This window comes from Geotrypetes seraphini, chromosome 3 (assembly GCF_902459505.1).
Source record: "Geotrypetes seraphini chromosome 3, aGeoSer1.1, whole genome shotgun sequence".
Classification (NCBI taxonomy): domain Eukaryota; kingdom Metazoa; phylum Chordata; class Amphibia; order Gymnophiona; family Dermophiidae; genus Geotrypetes; species Geotrypetes seraphini.
This window is the reverse complement of record NC_047086.1, coordinates 88340411-88364038: the sequence shown is the minus strand read 5'-3', so window position 1 is coordinate 88364038 and position 23628 is coordinate 88340411. Positions and strand designations below refer to the sequence as shown.

At 41.1% G+C, this 23628-nt stretch overlaps 2 protein-coding genes across 3 annotated transcripts in view; one reads left to right on the top strand and one right to left on the bottom strand.

Moving 5' to 3' along the window:
• The window catches only part of ADAM17 (ADAM metallopeptidase domain 17), a 170617-nt gene extending 168238 nt beyond the window's left edge, over positions 1 to 2379 (top strand). For both annotated transcript variants that reach the window (XM_033936709.1, XM_033936710.1), the window contains one exon: positions 500 to 2379. In XM_033936709.1, the coding sequence (XP_033792600.1) occupies positions 500 to 847 (348 nt within the window). In that variant the 3' untranslated portion in view covers positions 848 to 2379. The remainder of the gene's footprint in view (positions 1 to 499) is intronic.
• A 12127-nt stretch (positions 2380 to 14506) lies between these two features.
• IAH1 (isoamyl acetate hydrolyzing esterase 1 (putative)) overlaps positions 14507 to 23628 on the bottom strand; it is a 38283-nt gene continuing 29161 nt past the window's right edge. The window contains exons 5-6 of the mRNA XM_033939731.1: positions 20131 to 20252; positions 14507 to 15507 (exon numbers count right to left, since the gene is read on the bottom strand). Of these exons, the coding sequence (XP_033795622.1) occupies positions 15322 to 15507; positions 20131 to 20252 (308 nt within the window). The 3' untranslated portion in view covers positions 14507 to 15321. The remainder of the gene's footprint in view (positions 15508 to 20130; positions 20253 to 23628) is intronic.

Sequence of the window (23628 nt, the reverse complement as noted above, 5' to 3'; positions counted from 1 at the left end):
GTGAGTAACTACGCTTTCTCAGTCCAGTCCTCAGGGCAATTTTAGCTGGTCAAGTTTTCAGGATGTCCACAATGATTAGGCAGGAGGCAGATTTAAATGTACTGCCTCCATTGTATTGTAACCTACTTCATGCATATTCATTATGGATATGCTGAAAACCTAACTGATTGGGTGTGCCCTGAGGACTGGATTGAGAACACACTGTTTTATGCTTAATGACAAAACAGCACAAAATTTGTTTAATAAAGCAAAGCCAAATAATACTGCTCACCTAATTTTGTCTCCTGCAAAACACCCTACAGTATTCAGGGGTCATGGTTTGGCTTCAATAGAGTGTAACACATCTATAATGAATTCCAGTAAGAAGGCTTAAAAAGATGTGAAAGTGTATAGATTTTGTACTCCTGTGCCAAATGGAGGAAAGCTTCCACCACATCACCTCGAGGAGTTCCATTAGAACTAACTTCCCTAGGTTACCAAGGTCTTTGTATTTTTCCAGAATGTTGAAATGCTCAGCAGCATGGATTCTGCATCTGTTCGTATCGTCAAACCCAATCCTGCTACCCAGCCTGCCAGCCGCTTCCAGTCAATGCAGCCTCTGGTGGTGATGGGCCCTGCAGCTGCGCCTCCAAAGCTGGACCACCAGAGAATGGACACTATTCAGGAAGACCCCAGCATGGACTCTCATGTGGACAACGATTTCAGTGATGATCCGTTCCCAAACAGCAGCTCAGCTGCAAAATCTTTTGAGGATCTCACTGATCATTCAATCACCAGGAGTGAAAAAGCTTCCTCTTTTAAATTACAGCGTCAAAGTCGAGTTGACAGTAAAGAAACAGATTGCTGATATTTTTTTTATATGCCTTATTTGCTATGGTCAAATATGTCCAAAGTAAAGTTTCACAGATTGAATCTAAATCCATTTCACTATATGAGCATAGGTTTATATTTGGCAGGGGGGGGGAGGAGGGCTGGGGCTCAGTAAATGGGAGAAGATAAGGAAGTGACCTTCTACAGATGCTGGTCATGTGTATGAACTTCCTTATTAAAGACTTTAATCTGTCCTAGTATTACACATCTAACTTTTTTAACACACCAGCTGAAACATTTTTTAAAAGCTTTTCTAATTTGGTTTACTTTTATGTGCTCTCACCCTTTAACATTTCCTTCAACTTTGTGATGCAAAACCAGATAATTTATCTTGATATTAGACTGTGTGTTAACATTTTTATTTGTCATTATTTTGTATCTTTTGGTAGAGATGGGAAGAATTGCAAACAAAAGCCCTCACATACAACCTTGGTATTTCCTATCAGACAGGAGTACTCAGATATGACCAGGCCTGATGAACTTAGCTTTTTTACTCATAGACAAAGAACAGGAGAAAAGTCTTGGTGCATTATAGTTACATATAAGAAAGTACTTATCACAGGAGTTTTTTCACATTGTATTCAGTGTTAGATTATAGAAACATAGAAATAGACGGCAGATAAGGGCCAAGGCCCATCTAGTCTGCCCACCCCAATGACCCTCCCCTACCTTCTCTGTGAATAGATCCCACGTGTCTATCCCATTTGGCCTTAAAATCAGGCACGCTGCTGGCCTCAATAACCTGAAGTGGAAGACTATTCCCACTTAAGTAGAAAAACAGTCCAGATTGTGGTTCACTCACTTGTTTTCTTACTTATGTTTTGTTTTTGGCACTGATAAAGATGGTAGGGATCTGATAGACATTATAAAGGTCTGTATAGAATACAGTGGATATCACTTAAGATTCTTGTGAACACAGGGAATGCTGCAGTTTATATGTGTAGTTAAACACCAGAAGGAACAAAGTTACTTACAGAAAAATTGTTGTACATTGGTGGAAAATGTTTGGCAATAGCTTTCCTTTTATTTATTGTTTTAGCCCATGGTTTCCTTTCGCTTCTTTGGGTTTTCAGCTCGGTCAGAACAGCTTCTGCTGGGCAGAGGGTTTTATCCTCTCCCTATCTGTCAACTGTTTGCAGTCATAGTACTTAACCAGGTGCTAGACTGTGGCTTCTAGAGCAGTGGTTCCCAACCCTATCCTGGAGGACCACCAGTCAGTCATGTTTTTGGGATAACCCTAATGAAAGAGATTTGCATATAATGGAGGTGCTCCATGCATATTCATTAGGGCTATCTTGAAAACCTGACTGGCTGGTGGTCCTCCAGGACAGGGTTGGGAACCACTGTTCTAGAACACAGTATATGTGCACTGTGAGTCTGGCCAGTAGGTGTCACCATTGTATGATACTGGGACACCCTCCCAAAGGGGATCTAAATACTGCTCAAACAGTGTGCAGTCCTCACTTAACAGGATGAACTATTCAAAAAAAGAACAGACCAACTTGTGACGTTCTTCATCTTGCTTTATTCAAAATATATTTTCTCTTTTCATTCTTGCTCCAATGCTCATAAGCCCGACGGGACCCGTTTCGCCAAACTGGCTTTATCAAGGAGCACTTAATTTGGCTTCCTCTTGCTCCTGCCCTGTGAGCAAGAGGAAGCCAAATTAAGTGCTCCTTGCTGGAACCCTTGATAAAGCCAGTTTGGCGAAACGGGTTCCGTCGGGCTTATGAGTATTGGAGCAAGAATGAAAAGAGAAAATATATTTTGAATAAAGCAAGATGAAGAACGTCACAAGTTGGTCTGTTCTTTTTTTGAATAGTTCATCCTGTTAAGTGAGGACTGCACACTGTTTGAGTTGTTCAACTTACCTCACTTCCAATCTTCAAGAATTTTTCCATAGTGGATCTAAATACTGCCTCAGCAACCCCGAGGAATCCAAGCTTAGGAATTGAACTCTGATAGCTTGCTGTGCAATGCCACTGAAGAGGCCCTATTCTATAAGTTTCATTTAGAAATAAATACAAAGATTTCAGATCATTCTAAAAACAATTTACATATAGTTAGCCTTTGTATCAATTTCTCTCATTTTCTAAAGGAAAAATGATACATCCTGTGGTCTGGAGCATTACTAAACTAAAAGAATCAACAAAACCAATTTAAAATACAGATATTCCAGAAAAGTCAGTTTGTTTGCAACATATTATATGGAGATTCTGTTGATCAGTTTTTGCACTCTGTAAAATTTTTAGAATTTATATACACATTTTAGTTTCTGGAAAACCTTCACCAGCCATCAGCTTCTTCTGGAGTTTGTGATTGCACTTTAAAAATCTCTTTATCACATGTACATTCAAATGTATAGTTCTTGGCACTAGAACACTACATGTGTGGAAGAGAAGGGATTGGTCTTACTTGCTAGTAGTCCTCTCTCATGTGTATGTAGCCATTTAATATTTAAAGCTCTGAGCCTGATCATGGAAGAAAAACTGCATTTTTTTAAAATATTAAACATAATTTTCAAAACGTGGGTTTTTTTTTGCCTTGAATCTAATTTGATAATTTATGAAGAAAAATCAGCATTTGCTAACTTTGGGGGTCTTTTACTAAGGCGCACTAGCCGATTTAGCGCGCACTAAATGTTAACGCGTCCTTAGAATATAATGGACGCGTTAGCATTTAGCGCGCGCTAAATCGGCTAGCACACCTTAGTAAAAGTCCCCCTTTGTTGCTTTCTAAGAATAATTAAGATTATTTAGTCCTTCTATAATTGCTTGTCTATATTTTCATGTGTTAACAACTGAAATGGTGCTGTTTCATCATGATTAGAGCTGTGATGGTAATATAGCAAAGTAAAGGAGGATGGGTGCTTTGTGCAACTAGTTTTGAGCACTGAATTGTGAATGAGGAAAAAATCCTAGAATTTGAGTATAACATGCCCTTCTGCCGCTGACTGTTGTGATTTGGCATGACTTATTGCATTTTTGCTCCATTTTACCAAGCTACAACTGCATTTAATAATGTCGTATCTACTCTCTCCTTTTGATAAAACAGACAAGTTTATATATACCCTATGAGTATGTTGTTAAAATATTATATTATAAAGCATGCTAGGGTCTTCCTTAAATTTTAACAAATGTTAAATAAATCCAAATTGTTCTTTGAATAGGCTACTGTATAACAATGGTGAATTCTGATCACATGGGCCTCCTTGACAGCTAATTTGAATCAGGCAGATTGGTTACAGGCAGCCTCCGAGTTATAGACACCCGACTTAAGTACGACTCATGAATGCGGTCGTGGCTTCATTTGATTCACTGAGCAGTATTTCCAGTGGCTTAGACTCCTATAGTTCTCCTGCAACAGGTTCAGGAACGATGCATGGCCACATTAAGAAGAGTGTGTGGTTGGGCATGCTGTACCTTAGAGGGAACATTGAGACAGTTGGCCCTTTTGACAGCTGGGAGCAGAGGTAAGCAGCAAGAATCTTAAAATCTACAAGTTCTGAGTTACATACAAATCCGACTTAAGAACAGCTTTAAAAATGTAACTCGTTCTTAACCCGGGGACTGCCTGTATTTTAATGATGGGGAAATTACTTTATTTCTGTTAGCGTAGTTATTTCTAGAGTAGCTCAAAGGTTTACAAAATGAGGTTTGAAACTTCCCTACAGGAGCATATTTATGCAGATCTCTCTTCCAATTAGTATCTTATTGTACTAGATGGACTTTCAAGGGTAGGGGTATACAACTACAGTTCTTGTAGGCTATGGACGGGTTACATTTTCTGGATAACCAAAATATGCTAATCAATCTGGTTCTTAAATCACACTGTATACAATTCTGCTATGCAATGGCAAAAAGAAACAAGTGCCTCCTGAGTGATTTAGACCTCAAAAGTCTGAATTTGTGCTCTAGGTCAGGGATATGGTGTCCTCTGACCCTCCAGGATTTCAGGAAAATTGATATGTACAAACTAGACCTCTATTCAGCACTTAAGGGTTGGTGGTTGGGCCCCTCAGCATTACAGAATTACCATTTCCTGTTCTCTTTCTACTAGGAATGTAAGGTGAAATTGTGCTGTGCATTGATTACACTCAGAAAATGTTATGCAACTTGTCATTTTGACAGAGATTGACCTGTGATAAAGACTGAATGGTGTTTTCATGGATGCTTGTTAAACATACTTGAATTTGTACCTTATGGTATTCTTATCTTAACTAAACATTTTTCTTGCTGTGGTTGGTTGCATTGTTTCTGAAGCGATGTACTGGTTTACATTTTACATGGGAAGAGGAGAGAAGTGAGATGTTAGGTATTCTGTATAACAATTTCTGGTATGTTCTAATAAACATTTTTGTACAGAATTATGAATGAAATTATTTAAGCTGATTTATTTTAGATATTTATACACCGCTTATAGTCTGATTACTGCTTTTCTATCCGTTACTGTAACAGCAGCATTTTTTCAAAATAGTGACTTTGCCTGTTGCCTCTCTCGTTTAATTAATTAATTTTCAAAATTACAACATTTACAAAGTACCACAGATTTCTATAGTATTTGTGTGTTTAAGTGCTATGAAATGAGTCCCATAATCACACAGAAAGGAAGAAAATATTCTCGCATACATTAGACCAGGGATCTCAGTCTCTCCTAGAGGGCCGCAATCCAGTCGGGTTTTCAGGATTTCCCCAATGAATATGCATTGAAAGCTGTGCATGCACATAGATCTCATGCATATTCATTGTAGAAATCCTGAAAACCCGACTGGATTGCGGCCCTCAAGGAGGGACTTTGAGATCCCTGCATTAGACCAATCAAACACAATTTTGAACAATGTTGTCTTCAGCAAATTTAATTATCTCACTAGTTATTCCTATCTCTAGATCACTGATAAATATGTTAAAAAGCAGCAGTCCCCTGGGGAACTCCACTATTTACAAAAAAACAGAAGTTAAGTAATATAGCAAGACAAGCGCTGCTAGATTATTTCAACAACGGAGAAAAACCCTCAACCCCATTGGGAAGGAAACCCTCATCTAACTAGAGAGGGCCAGTAACTTCATAGGCATAAAAACATCCATAGCGATTCAGAATACTTTAAATAGCAATTTTTATAAATCTTGAAATTTTATAAATGTTGAAATCTCATAGCATGTGAAACAAACAAGTTCCATCCAAGAAGTCTAGTAAAACATTTGATTATCCCTGGAGGACAACTAAGTCTAGGTCGGCCCATATCCCACCCCAACCACTCCTCCAAATATGCCCCTTTCCGCTCTAGGCACACAGTGGCATTCAGAGGCCTAAAAAGTCCCTGGATACGTTTGATTATTGGCAACCTGTCTTTTAGGTCGTCCAAGTGCTGACTTGGGTGGGTTTTTAAGAACATAAGAATAGTCTTACTGGGTCAGACTAATGGTCCATCAATCCCAGTAGCCCATTCTCACGGTGGCCAATCTCGGTCACTAGTACCTGGCCAAAATCCAAGGAGTAGCAATATTCCATGCTACCAATCCATGGCAAGCAGTGGGTTCCCCATGTCTTTTTCAATAACAGACTATGGACTTTTCCTCTAGGAACTTGACCAAACCTTTCTTAAAACCAGCTCCATTATCCACTCTTACCACAACCTCTGGCAATGTGTTCCAGAGCTTAACTATTCTCTGAGTGAAAAAAAAATTTCCTTCTATTGGTTTTAAAAGTATTTCCCTTGTAATTTCATAGAGTCTTTGTAATTTTTGATGGAGTGAAAAATCGGTCCACTTGTACCGTTCTACTCCACTCAGGATTTTGTAGACTTCAATCATATCTCTACTCAACTGTCTCTTTTCCAAGCTGAAGAGCCCTATTTAGTCTTTCCTCATACAAGAGGAATTCCATCCCCTTTAAGTTTTGATTATAAGCCCCATGAATCTATTAAGCTTAAAACAAAGTGGTCTTTGCCAGTTTTATTTTCTCCAGCTGAGGGTATTAAAAATGGGGTAGCTATTTTGATCTGCAATCGGTCAGTTATAACAGTTTTATCCGACCTATTTGGGAGATGGGTTACAGTTAATCTGCTCATTAATGGAAAAACAATTTCAGCTATGAATTTATGGTCCTAATGTAGACAGTCCTACTTTTTATGATGTTATTACTAATGCTCTATTAGAAGATGGCGAAACAACATTGGAGGTGATTTTAATACCATTCTTGATCCAAAGATGGATAGGAAATCTCGTTTATTTACTAAGAATCGATCCTGGCATAAATTACAAGATTTATTATTGCACTTTAATCTGATTGATCCTTGGAGGACTATTCACCCTACAGGAGAATAATTTACTCTTCATTCTATTCCTCGTGCAACATTTTGTAGAATAGATTTTTTTTTTTAAATCAGTAAGTCTTTAACAAAACATATCGACTTAGTAGAGCCTAAAGAAATTTCAGTGTCTGACCATGCTTTAGTGTTGTTAAAGATTAAAGGGTTGTGTAAAGTTCAGTTAGGGGGCCCATGGAGATTTTGATGTAAGTTTATTGCTCAAAGAAGATTTCAGACCTAAAATTAAGGATGCAATACAGCTCTTTTTTTTACTTAAATAAACCTTCTGAGTCTTCTTGGCCTTATATATGGGACTCATTTAAGGCTTACATTAGAGGGATCATCATTTCAAATATAGCATATTGAACCAAAGAAAAAAATAAACAAATAGGTAATATAGAGACTTTCTATTAAAGATTTAGAGGCAGAATATCAGGACAATCCAAATAATATGGAGGTATTACAATGTTTGCAAAAGGAAACTTATTTATATAATCTTGCCCTAGCTAGAGATGCTAGTAAGCATATATTTATGCATCATGCAGCTTACTATGCAAATAATAATAGATATAGACATCAATTAGCACAATATTTAAAAGCTAAGAGATCTACTACTTATATTCATGCTATACAAGAAATACAGGTTGTGATAGATCAGATTCTGAAATATTGTTTTCAAGAGTTTTATCAATGTTTATATACTTCAGAAATGGATGAGAATATAGCTCCCTCCACTTTTCTCGATAATCTGGAACATCCAGTACTATGGTATGGCTAAAGACAAATCTCCTGGTTCAGATGGCATAACTTTGGAATTTTATTTGGCTTTCAGAGAATTGTTAATCCATTTGTTAGACTATTACTCATATTTATTTAGCGCAGGGATAATTACAGGTACATTCACTGAAGCTACTATTATAGTAATACCAAAACCTGGAAAAAATCATCTTCAAGTTCAAAATTTTAGACCCATTTCTCTTATCAATGTGGATGCTAAAATATATGCCAAGATATTAGCGAATAGGTTACAGAAGGTTTTGCCTACTTTGATTCATCTGGACCAAAATGGTTTTATGGTTGGGTGACTTTCCGGTGATAATACAAGGATGTTTACTAATGTAGCTCCGTTTGCATCTTGGAATGACACACAACTATTATCAATGAGCTTTGATGCAGAGAAGGTATTTTGATCACATTGAATGGTCCTTCATATTTGAGGTATTGAGGTGATTTGGTTTTCCAAGGAAAATCATTGTTGATTAAAATCTTATACAAAAGCTCTAGTAATGAAGATATGCATGAACAATAAGATGTCTGATCCATTTTATCCTGCTTGAGGTACGAGATAGAAATGTCCTCTTTCGTCTTTGCTATTTAATTTAACCTTAGAACCTCTATTAATAGCAATACACAGTAACTCATATATTAAAGGAGTACCTTGTGGTTCAACTGAAATAAAACTTTTGGCCTATGCTGATGATGTGTTGCTAGAATCGATAAAACATATTTTGCATATTTTTGAAAGTTTTTCATCAGTTCTGGATATAAATTGAACACTACTAAAATAGAAGTTATTCTGTTTCTGAATGTTGTGGTTTTATTTTGTGTTCAATAATTTCTAAATAAAAAATATTAAATAAAAATAAAAATTAGAGGTTATGTCCTTGAACTGTCCAGATGTGGGTCATCTGATTAAGGAGCTGGAATTCCTGTGTCACCTTGTAAAATTAAGTACTTGAGTGGGGGTTTTTTTGACTAGCGGTTGATAAGGCAATTACTTACAACATTACTCATATGTATGATCACATAAATAAGGCGAGAGCAAGATGGTCGCCACTCAAGCTGATGTGGTGGGGACGTTTAGATACAATCGAGATGATGATTATGCCTGTAATTAACTATACCCTTAGTATGTTACCCATTTTGTTGGAAAACTTTCTTTGGAATAACAAGCCTCCTAAAGCTTAAAAAATCCTTAAGTGTAGTAAAGATTATGGAGAGGAGCCAACTTTCCTAGTTTTTATGAATACCAATATTCTCAAATGTTGTAAAGGCTCTCCAGCTGACCTTTATACTTCAACAAAGTTACAGATGGTTTTTTCCTGAGTCACAATCATTACTGCCTGCTCGGTTTAAATTTGAAGAAGCAATGTTTGATGTACCCCTGCGGACGTTACCATTTAAACTAATAAGAATTACTCAAGAAAGAATCCGGTGCTCACTGCTACTAAAACAGCATTTCAGGTATTGGAAAAAAAATCTGTTAGTCTTAGATGGAATGATACAGGTTGGGCATCAATATAGAATAACCCAATATTCAAAATACAAGGGTCAATTATTGACTGGAAGATGTGGAAGGAAGATAGAATATATGAGAGATTAGACATTTAATATATCAGCAAAATTTCTTAGCATGGACTACCTAAACAACAGTATTACAAGCAGTGTTCCCTCTAAGCTGGCGGGTGTTGTGAGCAAACTTTTTTCACTGTGAGCTAAAAATATCGGGCGCCAGCAAGTTATGAGCCAAATAAATATGTTGCTTTCTACCACAGAACTTCCTTACGTTTGTATGGAATCTATCCCCTTTCAACTTTAGAGAGTGCCCTCTCGTTCTCCCTGCCTTAGCTACTAAGTCTATTCCCTTCAGTACCTTGAATGTTTCTATCATGTCCCCTCTCAATCTCCTCTGCTCAAGGGAGAAGAGGCCCAGTTTCTCTAATCTTTCGCTGTACGGCAACTCCTCCAGCCCCTTAACCATTTTAGTTGCTCTTCTCTGGATCCTTTCGAGTAGTACCGTGTCCTTCTTAAAGTACCAGTGCTGGACGCAGTACTCCAGGTGAGGGCGTACCATGGCCCGGTACAGCAGCATGATAACCTTCTCTGTCTCTTCAGTCCAGCATCTGCCCCTTCCATTCACTGTCTGTCTTTCTCTGCCATCTCTCCTCCTGCCCCCCCCCACCCCCCAATTTGGTCTAGCATCCATCATCTTCCTTCTGTTCCCCTCATGGTCTGGTATCTCTATCCTTCCCTCCCCCCTGTGGTTTTTAGCATATCTCTCTTCTCATTTCCTCCACTCAGATCTGATCATTCTCTGCTCTCTCTTCCCTTTTCTTCTCTGGTCTTCCTTCTCTATTTTCTGCCTCCATCTAAATTAAATTCTTTCTTACTATTTAGTCCCGTTTCCCTCTTTTCACTGTGTCTACACACAGCTTGTCACCCCTTTCCCTCACCCCTCCATTATCTTACTATTTTCTTCCCCCTTTATTTATCTCCTCCTTCCATCCAGTATGTGTTCTTTCCCCACTTCCATTCAGCATCTGCTCTCCCTTCTCAACTGACATCCATCTGCCTTCTGCTCTCTCTCCCTTCTTCTCACTTCCATCATCTGTCCCCTTCTCTCTCTCTCTCATCTCCTCCATTCCATCATCTGCCCCTTCTCTCTCTCTCTCTCTCTCCCCCCCCCCAACTTCCATCATCTGCCCCCCTTCCCCTCACCTTTGTGGGTCACTTTCTTTCCCCTGAGGGTGGCTCATGTCACAGGGGAAGCTTTGGCCGAGCAGAACCGCTTGATTGACAGTGGAACTTACTTGATTGATGTCGATGCTGGGGCCCGTTGCCGTTTGAAGGAAAAAAAAAAAGGTGGAAAAAAGGAACCTGTAAAGGCGAGAGGAAGGGAAACCTCCAGGACAGCTGCTTTTTGCCCTCCTTCAGCGGCCCAAGAGTTCAGACCAGCAGCGGCAGCTCTGTATGCTTTTAACTTCGGCACAGAGCTGCCCCTAATCAATAGTTTAGCGCGGTTTCATGAGGCAGCCTCGGGGCCTTTGATAGCCGGCCCGCTTCGATGATGCGATGTGGGCCGGCCTAGCAAAGGCCCCGAGGCTGCCTTATGAAACCGCGCTAAACTATTGATTAGGGGCAGCTCTGTGCCGAAGTTAAAAGCATACACAGCTGCCGCTGCTGGTCTGGAGGTGCGGAGACAAGGCAGGAGGCAAACGCGGTGGAAGGCAGGAGTCCCGGCGAAGGCAGGAGTCCCGGCACAGCGACTGCAACAGGAAGTTGCAAGTCAGCTGACGCCGGCCTTTCGTTGCGGCGGGGACCGAATCCTTCGCGGACCGGCAAGATTTTGTTTGCGGACCGGCGGTTGAAGAACTGTGCTCTACACTGTGTGCGCTGTGACGAGAAACTTGTGCGCTGCGAGGTAATATTTTGTGCGTCAGCGCACCCCAGCGCAGCTTAGCGGGAACACTGATTACAAGTGGCTTCAACTCTTGCATTATATCAAGTCAGTACAGCCACAAATCCTGAAACAAAATGTGTAACCGGATTGGGCATTACAGTGGTGCCTCGCATAACGGACGCCTCGCACAGCGAACGCTGCGCACAACGAACTTCAGGTCTTGCTTCCCACAACGAACTTCATTTCACACAACGAAGTCGCCCGAGCTGCATCCTTCTGCGCAGGCACTGCGCTTAACTGCCCTCTCTCCGCCTGGCTCCCTGTGCAGTGGCGGACCGTCGGCTCGCAGGGGCCCGGCGCCTACTGCTGATGCGTTGGGGGGGGGGCGGAGCTACTCTCGCCGCTTCCCCATGAAGGGAAGGGTGAGCGCTCAGAAGAAGAAATGTTACATCTTCCCCCGAAGCGTCCACATACCCTGCAGCGCATAACCCCGATGGTGTTTGCCGCTTCCCACACCGGAAACAACTTTTAACCACCTCTGCTGCCATGTTACTGCACCGAAAAAGAGAAAAAACTAACACCACAGAACATGAAAACCACCGGGCCAACCAAAAATAAGCCAAGAAAAAAAAAAATGAACAGGTAAGTCCCAGTTTTTGCCGCTGAGACTCTGCCCTCTCTCACTGTAAAATTAGACTCTACTTAGTCTGCCTTTAAATTTAAAAAATGTGTGTTGTTTTAAAAAACAATTATGTTTTTAGATGTATCTAAATAAACATAATAACAAAAAATTTATCTTTTTTTATGTCATCTTAGCATATTTTATGCTGCAGAACGAATTATTTTTTTAACATGTATTGTTATGGGAAAACGCGTTTCACATAACGAACTTTTCGCATAACAAACTTGCTCCTGGAACGAATTAAGTTCGTTGTGTGAGGCACCACTGTACTTTGTTCTCTATTAAACTGTAAAGGAGCTGCTTCCCAGTGGTACAAGCGATTGAACTGAATGTAAGCAATGTGGACCCCATTGAAATAGTCAAAGATAAATGACTCAAAATGAAAATTTTGCTGGACTTGTGGAAATTGGAACTGTAGAGCACATGTTATTTAAGTGTCCATATGTAGCTAATTATTGGAACAAAATCTGGTCAACTATTTCAGCTTTGCTTTCCATATCAGACCCATTATCTTTCCCAATACAGTCAAACCTTGGTTTACAAGTGCACCAGTTTGCGAGTGTTTGGCAAGACGAGCAAAACATTCACAAAATCGGCGCCTTGGAAACCGAGTTTGACTCGATTTACGAGTGCCATCCGGCATCCCCCCCCCCCGCAATTCTACATCCCCCCCCAAGCACCGAAACGAAATCCCTTACCCCGATTGGGCACCAGCACCAACGCATAGGACATGCCGGTGCCGTTGCCCGAAGATCCTCCCTCTTCTGGGCTGGGCGGTGCATCAAAGGAGATCCTCCCTGTTGCCAGTGCTGGGCTGGGCTTTGAGCATTTGTGCATGCTCAAAGCCTTCTGATCTCGCTCTCTCCGAGATTCTCAGATTCAGAATCTCGGAGAGAGCGAGATCAGAAGGCTTTGAGCATGCGCAAATGCTCAAAGCCCAGTCCAGCCCAGCACAGGCAACAGGGAGGATCTCTTTTGATGCACTGCTCAGCCCAGGTACAGGCATGTCCTATGCGTTGTTGCTGGTGCCCAATCGGGCTAAGGGATTTCGTTTCGGTGCTCGGGGGGATGTAGAATAGCGCAGGAGGGGGATGCCAGTTCGCAGAGGGGTATGCTGGATCACGGGAGGGGGGTATGGAGCAGCATCGGTGGCCTCAAGTGGGGGGGGGGGGGGAACCGAGCAGTCCGGTAGCCTCGGGGGGGGGGGGGGGGGGGGGTGGGACGAGGTGGAATGGATCAAAGCGAGTTTCTCTTACTTCCTATGGGGAAACTCGCTTTGATATACGAGCAATTTGGTTTACGAGCATACTTCTGGAACGAATTATGCTTGTAAACCAAGGTTCCACTGTAATTATATTTGGGGGATTTGGTCTTAAGAATGAGTTAAACACTTGCAAAGCGCAGCTATTGAAAAATCTAGTAAGGATAACAATTAAAACAATATTGTTTAATTGGAAAGATTTCTCTAAATTAGATTATAACATTTGGTGGAATATGTTATGTTTATATAGTAAATATGAGAAAATATTTACAGTTGAGTAGTAGTTTAAAAAGGTTTAAGAAAATATGGGATTGTTTGCTCCAATTGATTGGATAAATGTTGATAGTGTACTGGCAGTATATTAGTATAGATACAACACCCTAGGACTACAATTTTGTATGTAGGATTTTTTTTTTTTTTTACTATTGTCTTTTTATGTTATATTGTAATTTGTTTTCTTAAAGTTCAATAAAATATTCTGGGGAAAAAATAAAATTCTCTCCACTAACTGCATTTGCCTCAGATCTAAAAGTATAAAGTGTTGAAAAAATACAGCTTCCCCCTCTAATTACTTAATGGCAATTAAGGGCTCCTTTTACTAAGGTGCGCTAGCATTTTTAGCGCACGCAGGAAATTACCGCGCGCTACCAGCTCAATGCTGGCGTTAAGGTCTAGTGCACACGGCAATGTAGCGCACACTATTCTGCACGTTAAAGCCCTAGCTCACCTTAGGGGTCCTTTTATCAAGCTGCGGTAAGGGTTTAACGCGCAGAATACCGTGCATTAAACCTCCTGCTGCGCTAGTTGCTAACGCTTCCAAGTTTTTTGGCTTGCCACGAGGGTTAGCGCGTGATGAAATGTCTGATGCGCTAATCCCGCTAGCGCACCTTGATAAAAGGAGCCCTAAATCTTTACAATCTAAGGCTCCGACATCATTCTCTACATTCTAAAGAATGACTCCCTCTGATGCTTCAAAATCTTTTCAACAGTAGCATCTCATGCACCAATTGCAGGAGTACATGAATGTAAAATGTGCTTGAACCTTTTTTTTTGTTGGGGGGGGGGGGCTATTTTTAAAATAAATGAAAAAAATAATCAAATGGTCAGCAGAAAGGATGGAAGCCTTGATCAGAGCTGCTGCTGACCAGTTCCAAACTGATGCTAATTCAACCACTTGTCACAAAGCATAAAAATTTGATGAAAATATTACCAAGTGTAGGTTAACTTTTAATTTTCGAAATCATGTAATTGTTCAGAAAAAAAATCCAAGATGAGGCACATATACTGAATAGTACAACAGTCTTGTAAAGTGCAGTGCAGTATCTAAAGAAAACCAGTCGCAGTTTCTGTTTTTCTGAAGAAATCACTTATTCAGCTAAAGCTTTTCCCTGCTTTGTAAGTTACAGTTTGCATTATCCCAACACAGCCACTCATTGTCCTTAAAGAATGGGTTAGATCTACTATTGCCCACATCTGCATATCAAATCCTCATCCAGTGTCAGTCACAGTTTGATCCACCTTGTGTTTTAAAAGGATCATTGCCAGTTGAGGGGTTTTTTTAATTTTAGGTTTCATAGGTTTTTATTTATTGATTTTTTAGCCCATCCTCCCAAAGGGGATCAGAATGGGTTACAAATCAGGAACTCAAGCATTTTCCTTATCTGTGTCCCGGTGGGCTCACAATTGAATGTATGTGTGGCAGTGGAGGATTAGGCGACTTGCCAAGGGGTCACAACGATCAGCATGGTGTTTAAACCCACCTTATGGTGCTGAGGCTGTAGTTTTAACAACACCACACTCTCCTTTAAAACCCAGTTTTCACAATTGCTGCAGGAGAGAGAGGAGCTAAACTTTGAAATGCCCTATAGTTTCTGATAATGGTGAAATTAAAATTGAATCCATTTAAGTAGTTACATTTTGGCAATAAAAAGATAAGAACTTGGGCTTACAGCTTGCCCAGATTCAGGCTGCTGGCACACTGGCAAATGAAACCATCTGACTGTCTGGCAAGGGTGACAGACTTATTTCCAAGCAGAGGCTTCCAGGAGGCTGGCTTCAGGGTTCTTTCTGTCCACATCAGCCCAGTATGGAAGGAGGAGAGGGAGGGTGCCCAATTTCTCTTCTAGTACAGACCACAGCTGAGCAGCAACAAAATCATTTCCCTTCTTCGATAAATGGAGCCCATCAGATAAATAGGTTGAAAAGTCCTAGATTTAAGTATGAAATTAAAAACAAAACAAAAGAAACTCCACAAAATTAAAGTGAAACCAAACCATTTCTCCACTCATATTTTCTCCTCTCTTCCAAGAAAATGAAGTAGGATTAGGAATTTAAATTTCCAAGAAAAACAGTCAACCTTTACCGTACTTCTCACAGAAGATGACTATATTGGCACCGTGTTAAAAAAAATAAATTCATTGATTTTATCTCAACTTACGATCAGGCCTTTGGGCTCTTTTTACTAAGCCGCGTTAAGGCTGGCGTGCTAGGCGCTTACGCCAGCATTGAGCTGGCGTTAGTTCTAGACGTGTAGCGTGGGTTTAGCACACGCTAAAATGCTGTGTGCGCTAAAAACGCTAACACAGCTTAGTAAAAGGAGCCCTTAGTGTCAAATGATGATTCAACAGTTTACTATATGGATTATAACTTCTATAGTACTGAGTAATACATTTTTTTTTAAAAACACCAATTACACACATTATTATGTTGTTTTTAGTGACAGGAAAAAAAAAACCAGTTAAAGAGAAAAATGAATTCCCAACCTTGGGTTTAGTTATATACTTAGAATAAGTAGCTCACTTTTTTGTAAAGCTTTTGTGGATTAAAATAAATAAATGAGAACGATTTGCATGCAGTGGAGGAGGAGCTTGCAAATCTCACTCATGAATATTCACTGTGGCTATCCTGATAACTTGAATGGCTGGGAATTTACCTGGGACTGGTGTGTGGGCCACTGATTTAGAGAGGGGGTATGTGGCAAGAAAGCATCATCTCATCTCCCTTTCCTTCTCCCACTCCCATGTCCAGCATGCTCCTCTTCCTGGTTCTCTTTGAAGCTTCTCCCTGGCAGTAGAGTGCTTGTGCCTTGCAATAGAGAGCAATGCTCAAGTGCTTCTGCCTTCCCCCATTCCCCAGATGAAGGGCTTTCTGTTAGGGGGAAGAGTGGGAGGCAGAAACATTTGAGCACAGGCCTCTACTGCAAGGCCTTATTAAAGCTGGGAGAAGCTTTGCAGAGACCTGGGAAGTGATATAACAACAGCAGCAGAAGAATGGTAGACAAGGGAGTGGAGTAAGAAGGAAAGATAGGGAGGGGAAGAAGTGATGAAATACTGGATCCAGAAGGGATAGAAAGGAGAGGAGGAGAAAGGATATTATGGCTACTGTGTAGGGCAGTGTAGAAAAGGGAAGGAGGAATGGAGGACTATCAGAGTTAGGGCCTTGAGCTGTCACTGGGGGCAAGGGAGGTGGGCACATGGCTGAAGATTCATGTTAGATATCATTACATTGCAAGTTACTGAGTTTCTGACATGTCTCTAGTTGATATTGTAGGAATGGCCTGTATACCTATTTTATTTTCTTTATGTAAAATATTTATAGCCGGCCCACCTATTTCAGACAGGTCACAGCAACAAATCACAGATTATGTACAATAATGTAACATGTAACAGTAATAAGGTACGTGCATCTTCAGCCTCCCTGAGGTTTTAGGTTTTATTAGGAAAGAAACAGACATAATGGACCAAATTGTATAAATGGTGCTGAAAAAAAAAATAGCACTATGTGATTTTCTAGAAATGCCACTCAAAGTTAGGCGTTTCTAGAACAGCATTTAGTGCCGGGATCCACAACCAACTTTAGGGATGAGGATTTATACCAACTAAACCCTGGTGTCAATCCTCACATTTAAATTAAATGCCGATCCCTCTTATTCTAAATTACAGGAACACCCTGCTCTACCCACGACCCCTCTTTCTGGAGTTTTATACGTGGATCCTGCGGCATAAATTTAAATGAATCCCAATTAACATCAATAATTGATTAGGGCCCAATTATAAGTGCTAATTGTCTCATTATTCAATTAAATGCACACAACTGGGCATGTAATTCTGAGCATCGGATATAGAATTCAGAGGAATGCTTCTTCCTCCATTGACAAGCAGGCATTATATTCTCACATGTAGGTGATATCATCCATGGCACCCAATACGGGTATTACCAAGTGCATAGCATCAAACTTCCACAATTCTGCTCCAAACTCTATACCCCCCAATCGCATTGCACTGGGGAGGGGGGACAGATTCCTCTATGCATTTCCTTTAACACCTCTCATCAGAAAATGTCTACTCAAACTTCGCCAAGATCCAGGCACCATGATCCTCATAACACCTCACGATAGGTTTGGTTCACAATCCTCCTAGAGCTCTTGTCCAAGAAACCATGGAAATTGGAACTGCTTCCAATCCTACTGATGAGAACGACGGATCCCTCTTTCAACTGAACTCCCCCCCCCACTCATAAGCACTAACAGCATGGTTTCTCAAGTAAACACTTTTTGCCTCTCGGCTGCAGTATCTGCTGTTCTTAAAGCATCTAGAAAACCTTCCACTCAGTGCTGTTACTACTTCAAATGGACCAGGTTTTCTTCCTGGTGTCCACTTCTATCCACAATAGACTCTATCTCTGGTCTAAAAACCAATTCAGTTCAAGAACATCTCGGTGCTATCAGTGCATTTCATTCTCCCTGGGACAAAAAACCTCTCTATCTGTTCATCCCTTGGTAGCCTGTTTCATGAAAGGGCTAATTCACAGGAAACCACCTATCAAGTCTCCAGTTGTTGCTTGGGACCTTAAATGTGGTATTATCTGCTCTTATGACATCTCCTTTCGAGTCGCTTACATCTTGTTCTCTCAAGCTTCTCACTTGGAAAGTCATTTTCCTCATTGCCCTTACGTCTGCATATTGTGTGTGAACTTCAAACTCTTGTGTCAGATCTTCCCTATACAAGATTCTACCACAACAACATAGCACTTCACATTCATCCAAAATTCTATCCAATATCATCTCGGAATTTCACGTCAGCCAATCCATAGTTCTTCCTGTATCCTTTCCACAGCCACATTCACATTCTGGAGAGGTAGCACTGCACACCTTGGACTACAAACATGCTCTGGCATACAACTTAGAATGCACTAAATCTCATAAAGGATCTTCTCAGCTTTTTGTGTCAGACAGAGTTCCTGTTTCCAAAGAAACATCTACACTTAGCAGGTGGATTGTATCTACTTCACATATTCTCAGGCTGGGCTAGTGCTGCAGGGCCACGTAATAGCCCAAGATGTCTAAGCTACGGCTGCTTATCAAGCGATCTGCCTTCTTTTTAATTAATTATTTCCCTCAGAGTTCTCCGATTCTCACAACAGTTGCCAATTGTCCCACCATTCAGACAATTATTCTTTGATGTTCATAGGAATTCTTCCTTCTCAGTTATGGCACCTGCACTCTGAAATTCTCTACCTCACTACCTTCGTACTGAAAACTCTTTTTTGACATTTAAGGCACAATATTTTTCTCAGGCATTTTGTTCATAGCACAATAGTATGGGTAAACAAAAAAAGCAAGATCTTATTTTTATCCCATACCTTATACGTTTTATCCTTTTTCTTCTTTCCCATACCTTAGATTTTATTGTAATTAATCCATTTTTCTTTTTCCTCATGTTCTTTAGACAATTATACAGTATGTATTTGTCAATGATATATGTTTGTTCCCCTTTTTTAATGATATTGTAAACCACTTAGATTTGATATTTGTGGTATATCAAATAAATTTAACTTAAGTAGCTCATTTCCACTCTGCATCCATTGAAGACATTTGCAAAGTGGCTGCTTGGTCCTCAATCCATTAACTTTGCTTCTCACTACAGTTGATTTGGACAACCAGTTCTGCAGAATTTTTTTTACTTCTTGAGCGCTGACTTTCCCTCCAACCCACTAGGCTCATGTTTACATGTCCATTACCCTCATCCAGAGTCATGATCCTAACAGCTTGGGAGTCCCACATGTGAGAATATAATGCCTGCTTGTCCTTGGAGAAAGCAAAGATATTTACCTGTAAGCAGGCATTCAGCCATTATAGTCTCACAGCCCGTCCACCTCCACTACTTGGCTTCTTAGCATGTTTAATAAACTGATGGTCCTGCAAGCTCACATCGGGTGGAAAGATTCCAGCATGTGTGCAGTATGAGATTTAGATGCAGTGCTAAGGAGTATCAAGAGATTGGCACACCAAATCTAAACTAAGCCCAATTCACTAAAGGGCATTCATCCTGGGATGCCTTTTACTGAATAGGGCTGAGCTTGGATTTTTCCTGGTACCATTTATAGAAATCTTGGCTTCATTGTCTTGGCCAGTTTCTAGTAGCAATAGGAAATCAATTCAAACCTTCTAAAATATGGAAAGAGGAGAACAAACTAGTGAACAAGGATGTTTATGCTTTTTAAAAAGTTTGCCATTATATTAGAGCCTTACTTCTGAAGCACCCTAAGGCACTCCAGCCTGAGCAGACTGACTTTATTGGTCAAGGGCACAAGGCTAAAAAAAAAAAGCTTGTGGGACTCACTGGCTGTGCCTACAACATCCCAAAGAACCTCTGAACCTTTCCTGGATGGTATTTTTCACCCCCTTCCACCTCACTTTAGGATCCAGTTGCCAGCGAACTAATTGCCTACAGACTACTATTTACACCCCTCAATTAGCAATAGTGAAGATCCCTGAGTTGAACTGCAACATGGACAGAGGCAGTCTTGCTGCACAGCAGCCGCTCACCCACCTGCTTATCTTTCTGCATGAGGGTCCACAAATCAAGCACACTGGTTCCACAGCACTTGGCAACTTCCACACAGGCGTGGGCGTATTCTCCAGCAACAGAATTGAGCCGGTTTAGTTTGCAACCTGGTGAGAAACTACATATCAGGCCTAGTTTATTAAAGATGAGCCTTACACAATGACACCTGAAATAAAACTAAACTAAAAGTTTAAGAATACATTCCTCATATCTCATTTTACATGGAAAATCTTTTTAAAAATCTTGTAGCAGCTTTCATTTCAGCCCTATATCTAGTTTGTCAGCAGGCCAGTTTCTTATCCCAGAACCAGGAATGTGGAATAAGCAAAACTCTGGCCTTATTTCCATCCGTACCTCAGCCTTTCCTGACATAATATAGGCTTAGAACCGGCTTCTTGTATGTTAAATTGAAGCCTAAACCTTCAAACAAGGGTTAATGTTGTAAATAATGAACACATATCACATTTTGGATGCAATTTATAAGGGGATGTCTAATTTAAGAGGGTGTTCCATGTGCGAGGGCGGGCTTCTGAGCCAAGTCACACATACTCAATAAGTTATGATGAAACAATAATTTATTTTCACTTCACAGGAAGCAATATTCAAAGCTAATTCTGTAAACACAAGAGTCTTTAGGTGGCCTGCTCCTGCATACATGAAGGTCTCTTGACTCAGCAGGTCTCCGGCCTGGTCACTACAGTGGATATTGCTGCTTTCTCTGGGCCTCCTTCACCTAGCTTTGGCCTGGTCTTTTATACTTTGTGGGTCATGCCCTCCTGGCTCTACTCCTTCTGTCACATCCTCCTTGGGTGGGACTAGGGTTTTAAGGTGGCCCCGACAATGTGAGTAAGTATTATTAAAGGGCAGAGTCCTAGAATCCTTCACAGAGGGCAAGTAGATGCTCATAAAGGTGATATTTTATAAAGACATATAACTGCCTTTGGGGGATATTATCAATGTGGGCTACCATTAGGAAGGATTAGGTTCTTACCGCGATAATCCTATTTCCTATAGAACAGCATACCATTCCTTATAAATGGGCTTGTGAACTCGCAGCTTGCAAATTGGACTGTAGAAGTCATCAATCATTTTTCTCAGCTCCACCTCCTTGCTTCCCTGGGCAGTGCCCTCTTTCTTCAGTCTGTACCAAAGCAAGTGATAACCTCTAGAAGAGGAAATAACAAGGAAGGGTTTAGGGGACTCCCCGAGAATATTAGCTCTGTAACAGGACTAACAAGCAATAGGAACAAAAAAACAGTAAACAATTCTTGCAAAACCAGGAGGTGGAATCAACTCACCACCTACCTGTCTGCAACTAGTACCAACACTTGTATAGCTTTGTGAAAGCAGCATGCAGCGAACAGTAAGACTTAACCCCCCTGCCTTACAATTTTCTTAACTTCTCTTTTAGCTGCCACAAATCAAGCAACTTGAAATTCAACCCAAAGTATTATTCAACGCAGACTGTATCCATTTGTGACAAAGCGGGGCATAAGGAATGGTATGCTGTTCTAGAGGAAAGAGAATTATCAAGGTAAGAACCTAATCCTTCTTTCCTGTGCAAACAGCATACGATTCCTTACGGATAGGACATACAAGAGCAGTCCCTGGCATTTAGAGCGGGACAGATGAGCCTGCAACTAGCACCAAGAACCCAAAAGCCACATCCACTTGTGCTGACATATCCACTCTGTAAAACTTTGTAAGGGTATGAAGAGTGGATCATGTGGCTGCCCTGAAAATTTCATCAGGCAGCACTGCCCTGGACTCTGCCCAAGAAGAAACTACACTTCTGGAAGAGTGAGCTTTCAGAGCAACTTCTCTGCCAATATACATTGAGGAGATTGCCATGCAAATCTATTGGAATATAGAAGCCTTAGAAGATAGTTGTCCCTGACGAGTTGAGCCTAAATTTATTCTTCACTTCAAAATAGTGAAGAAGCACCCTCCACACATCCAGCAGTTGCAAAACCTTGTCGTTTCTTTTCGCCCGTGGGCTGAAATGCAGGTAGCCTTACTTCAAATCAACCTGCATTCAAGCGCCTGATACCGCAGGGGTGAGCACCGCTCCCAAGGATCCTACTACCAAGCTCCAAGTGTTAAAGCAAACCGACCAGGCAGGTGCTCCTTTAAAGGAGTGGTCCTCCAGGATACAGACCCTAATGTCTGACCCTTCTCCCAGGCAGAAAGGTCCTAGGACTACTGGGAACCTCTTAGCATGGGGAAGCCTTGAAAAAGATTAGGTTAATACTTGAAAATAATAATCTAGTGCATAGCAGAGGAAGAGACACCTTCTCAACTCACTTGTAAGTTAAGAAGACTGAAGAGAGAGGGCACTGCCCAGGGAGACAAGGAAGGCGGAGATGAGAAAAAATGATTGATGCCTTTTACAATCCAACTTGCAAGTTGGGGTTCACAACCCATCTGTATGGAATCGTATGCTGTTTCTACAGGAAAGATGGGTTATTTTAGCTTAGGGCCTCATTGTATAAAATAGGACCCTGTGCTAAAATATCGCAACTTCCCTTGTTGATAACTTCCTCCCATGGGGCTCATTTTTCATGCACCTGGATTGCAAAAAAACTCCCATCTATCTGCCAAAAACATCCAAATTACAATTTTGGAATCCTAAACTGCAGTTCATCCAAATAGCAATGGGGCTTGTTGTGAGCATAGTTACCAGACATCCAGGAAAATCCAGACATGTCCTCTTTTAAGGACTCTCCGGGTACATTTTCAAAGTCTGGTAGTTTGTCCGGGTTTACCGATCTCAGGGCCACGTTTGGAGGGCCCCCGAGAATGCGCGGATGCGACACGATGATGTCACACATCATTCATGGAGAACTTCCAGACATGGCCCCGAGCTTGGGAAAGGAGGTGAGGTGGTGGGGCCGAATGGGGTCTTTTCGTGGAGAAGATATCTGGTAACCCTATGTGAGCAGGAATAGGGAAGACCCAAAATTAGGATGTCCAACAGCGAAAACTGAACAGGAAGAAACATCCAAGTCTAAAATGAAGGACATTTTAGTTATGTCTAGGATACAAAAAGGTGCTCTGATTGAGCAGTTGACCACTGGAGGGATTAAGACATGACCCCTCATGAATCACATAGTGGGTGCTGTCTCTCTTCCTCTCCCCTGACAGTGAAACTGGAAAGTAATACCATGCTCTGACAGCATCAGGTATTATAGGCATCTGAACAAAGCAGGTCTGAGGATAGCCTAGTGGCCTACTGCAGTAGACTGGAAACCAGGGGACCAAGTTAATTTCCTACTTCAGCTCTTTTTTTTCTCCTTTAAATTATGAGCCCTCAAATTGAATCAGGTTGAATCCAAGATGGCCGCAGTATAGACGTTCTGAGAGCGACGCTCCAGACATCTTACCTTTTCTTAGAGATTCGGTGGCTTGTGGCCCGATTTCCTGACTGGGATGCCGAAGAGAAGGGGCAGGAGTGTGGCTGGTGCCTCGCGGCTCTCTGACATG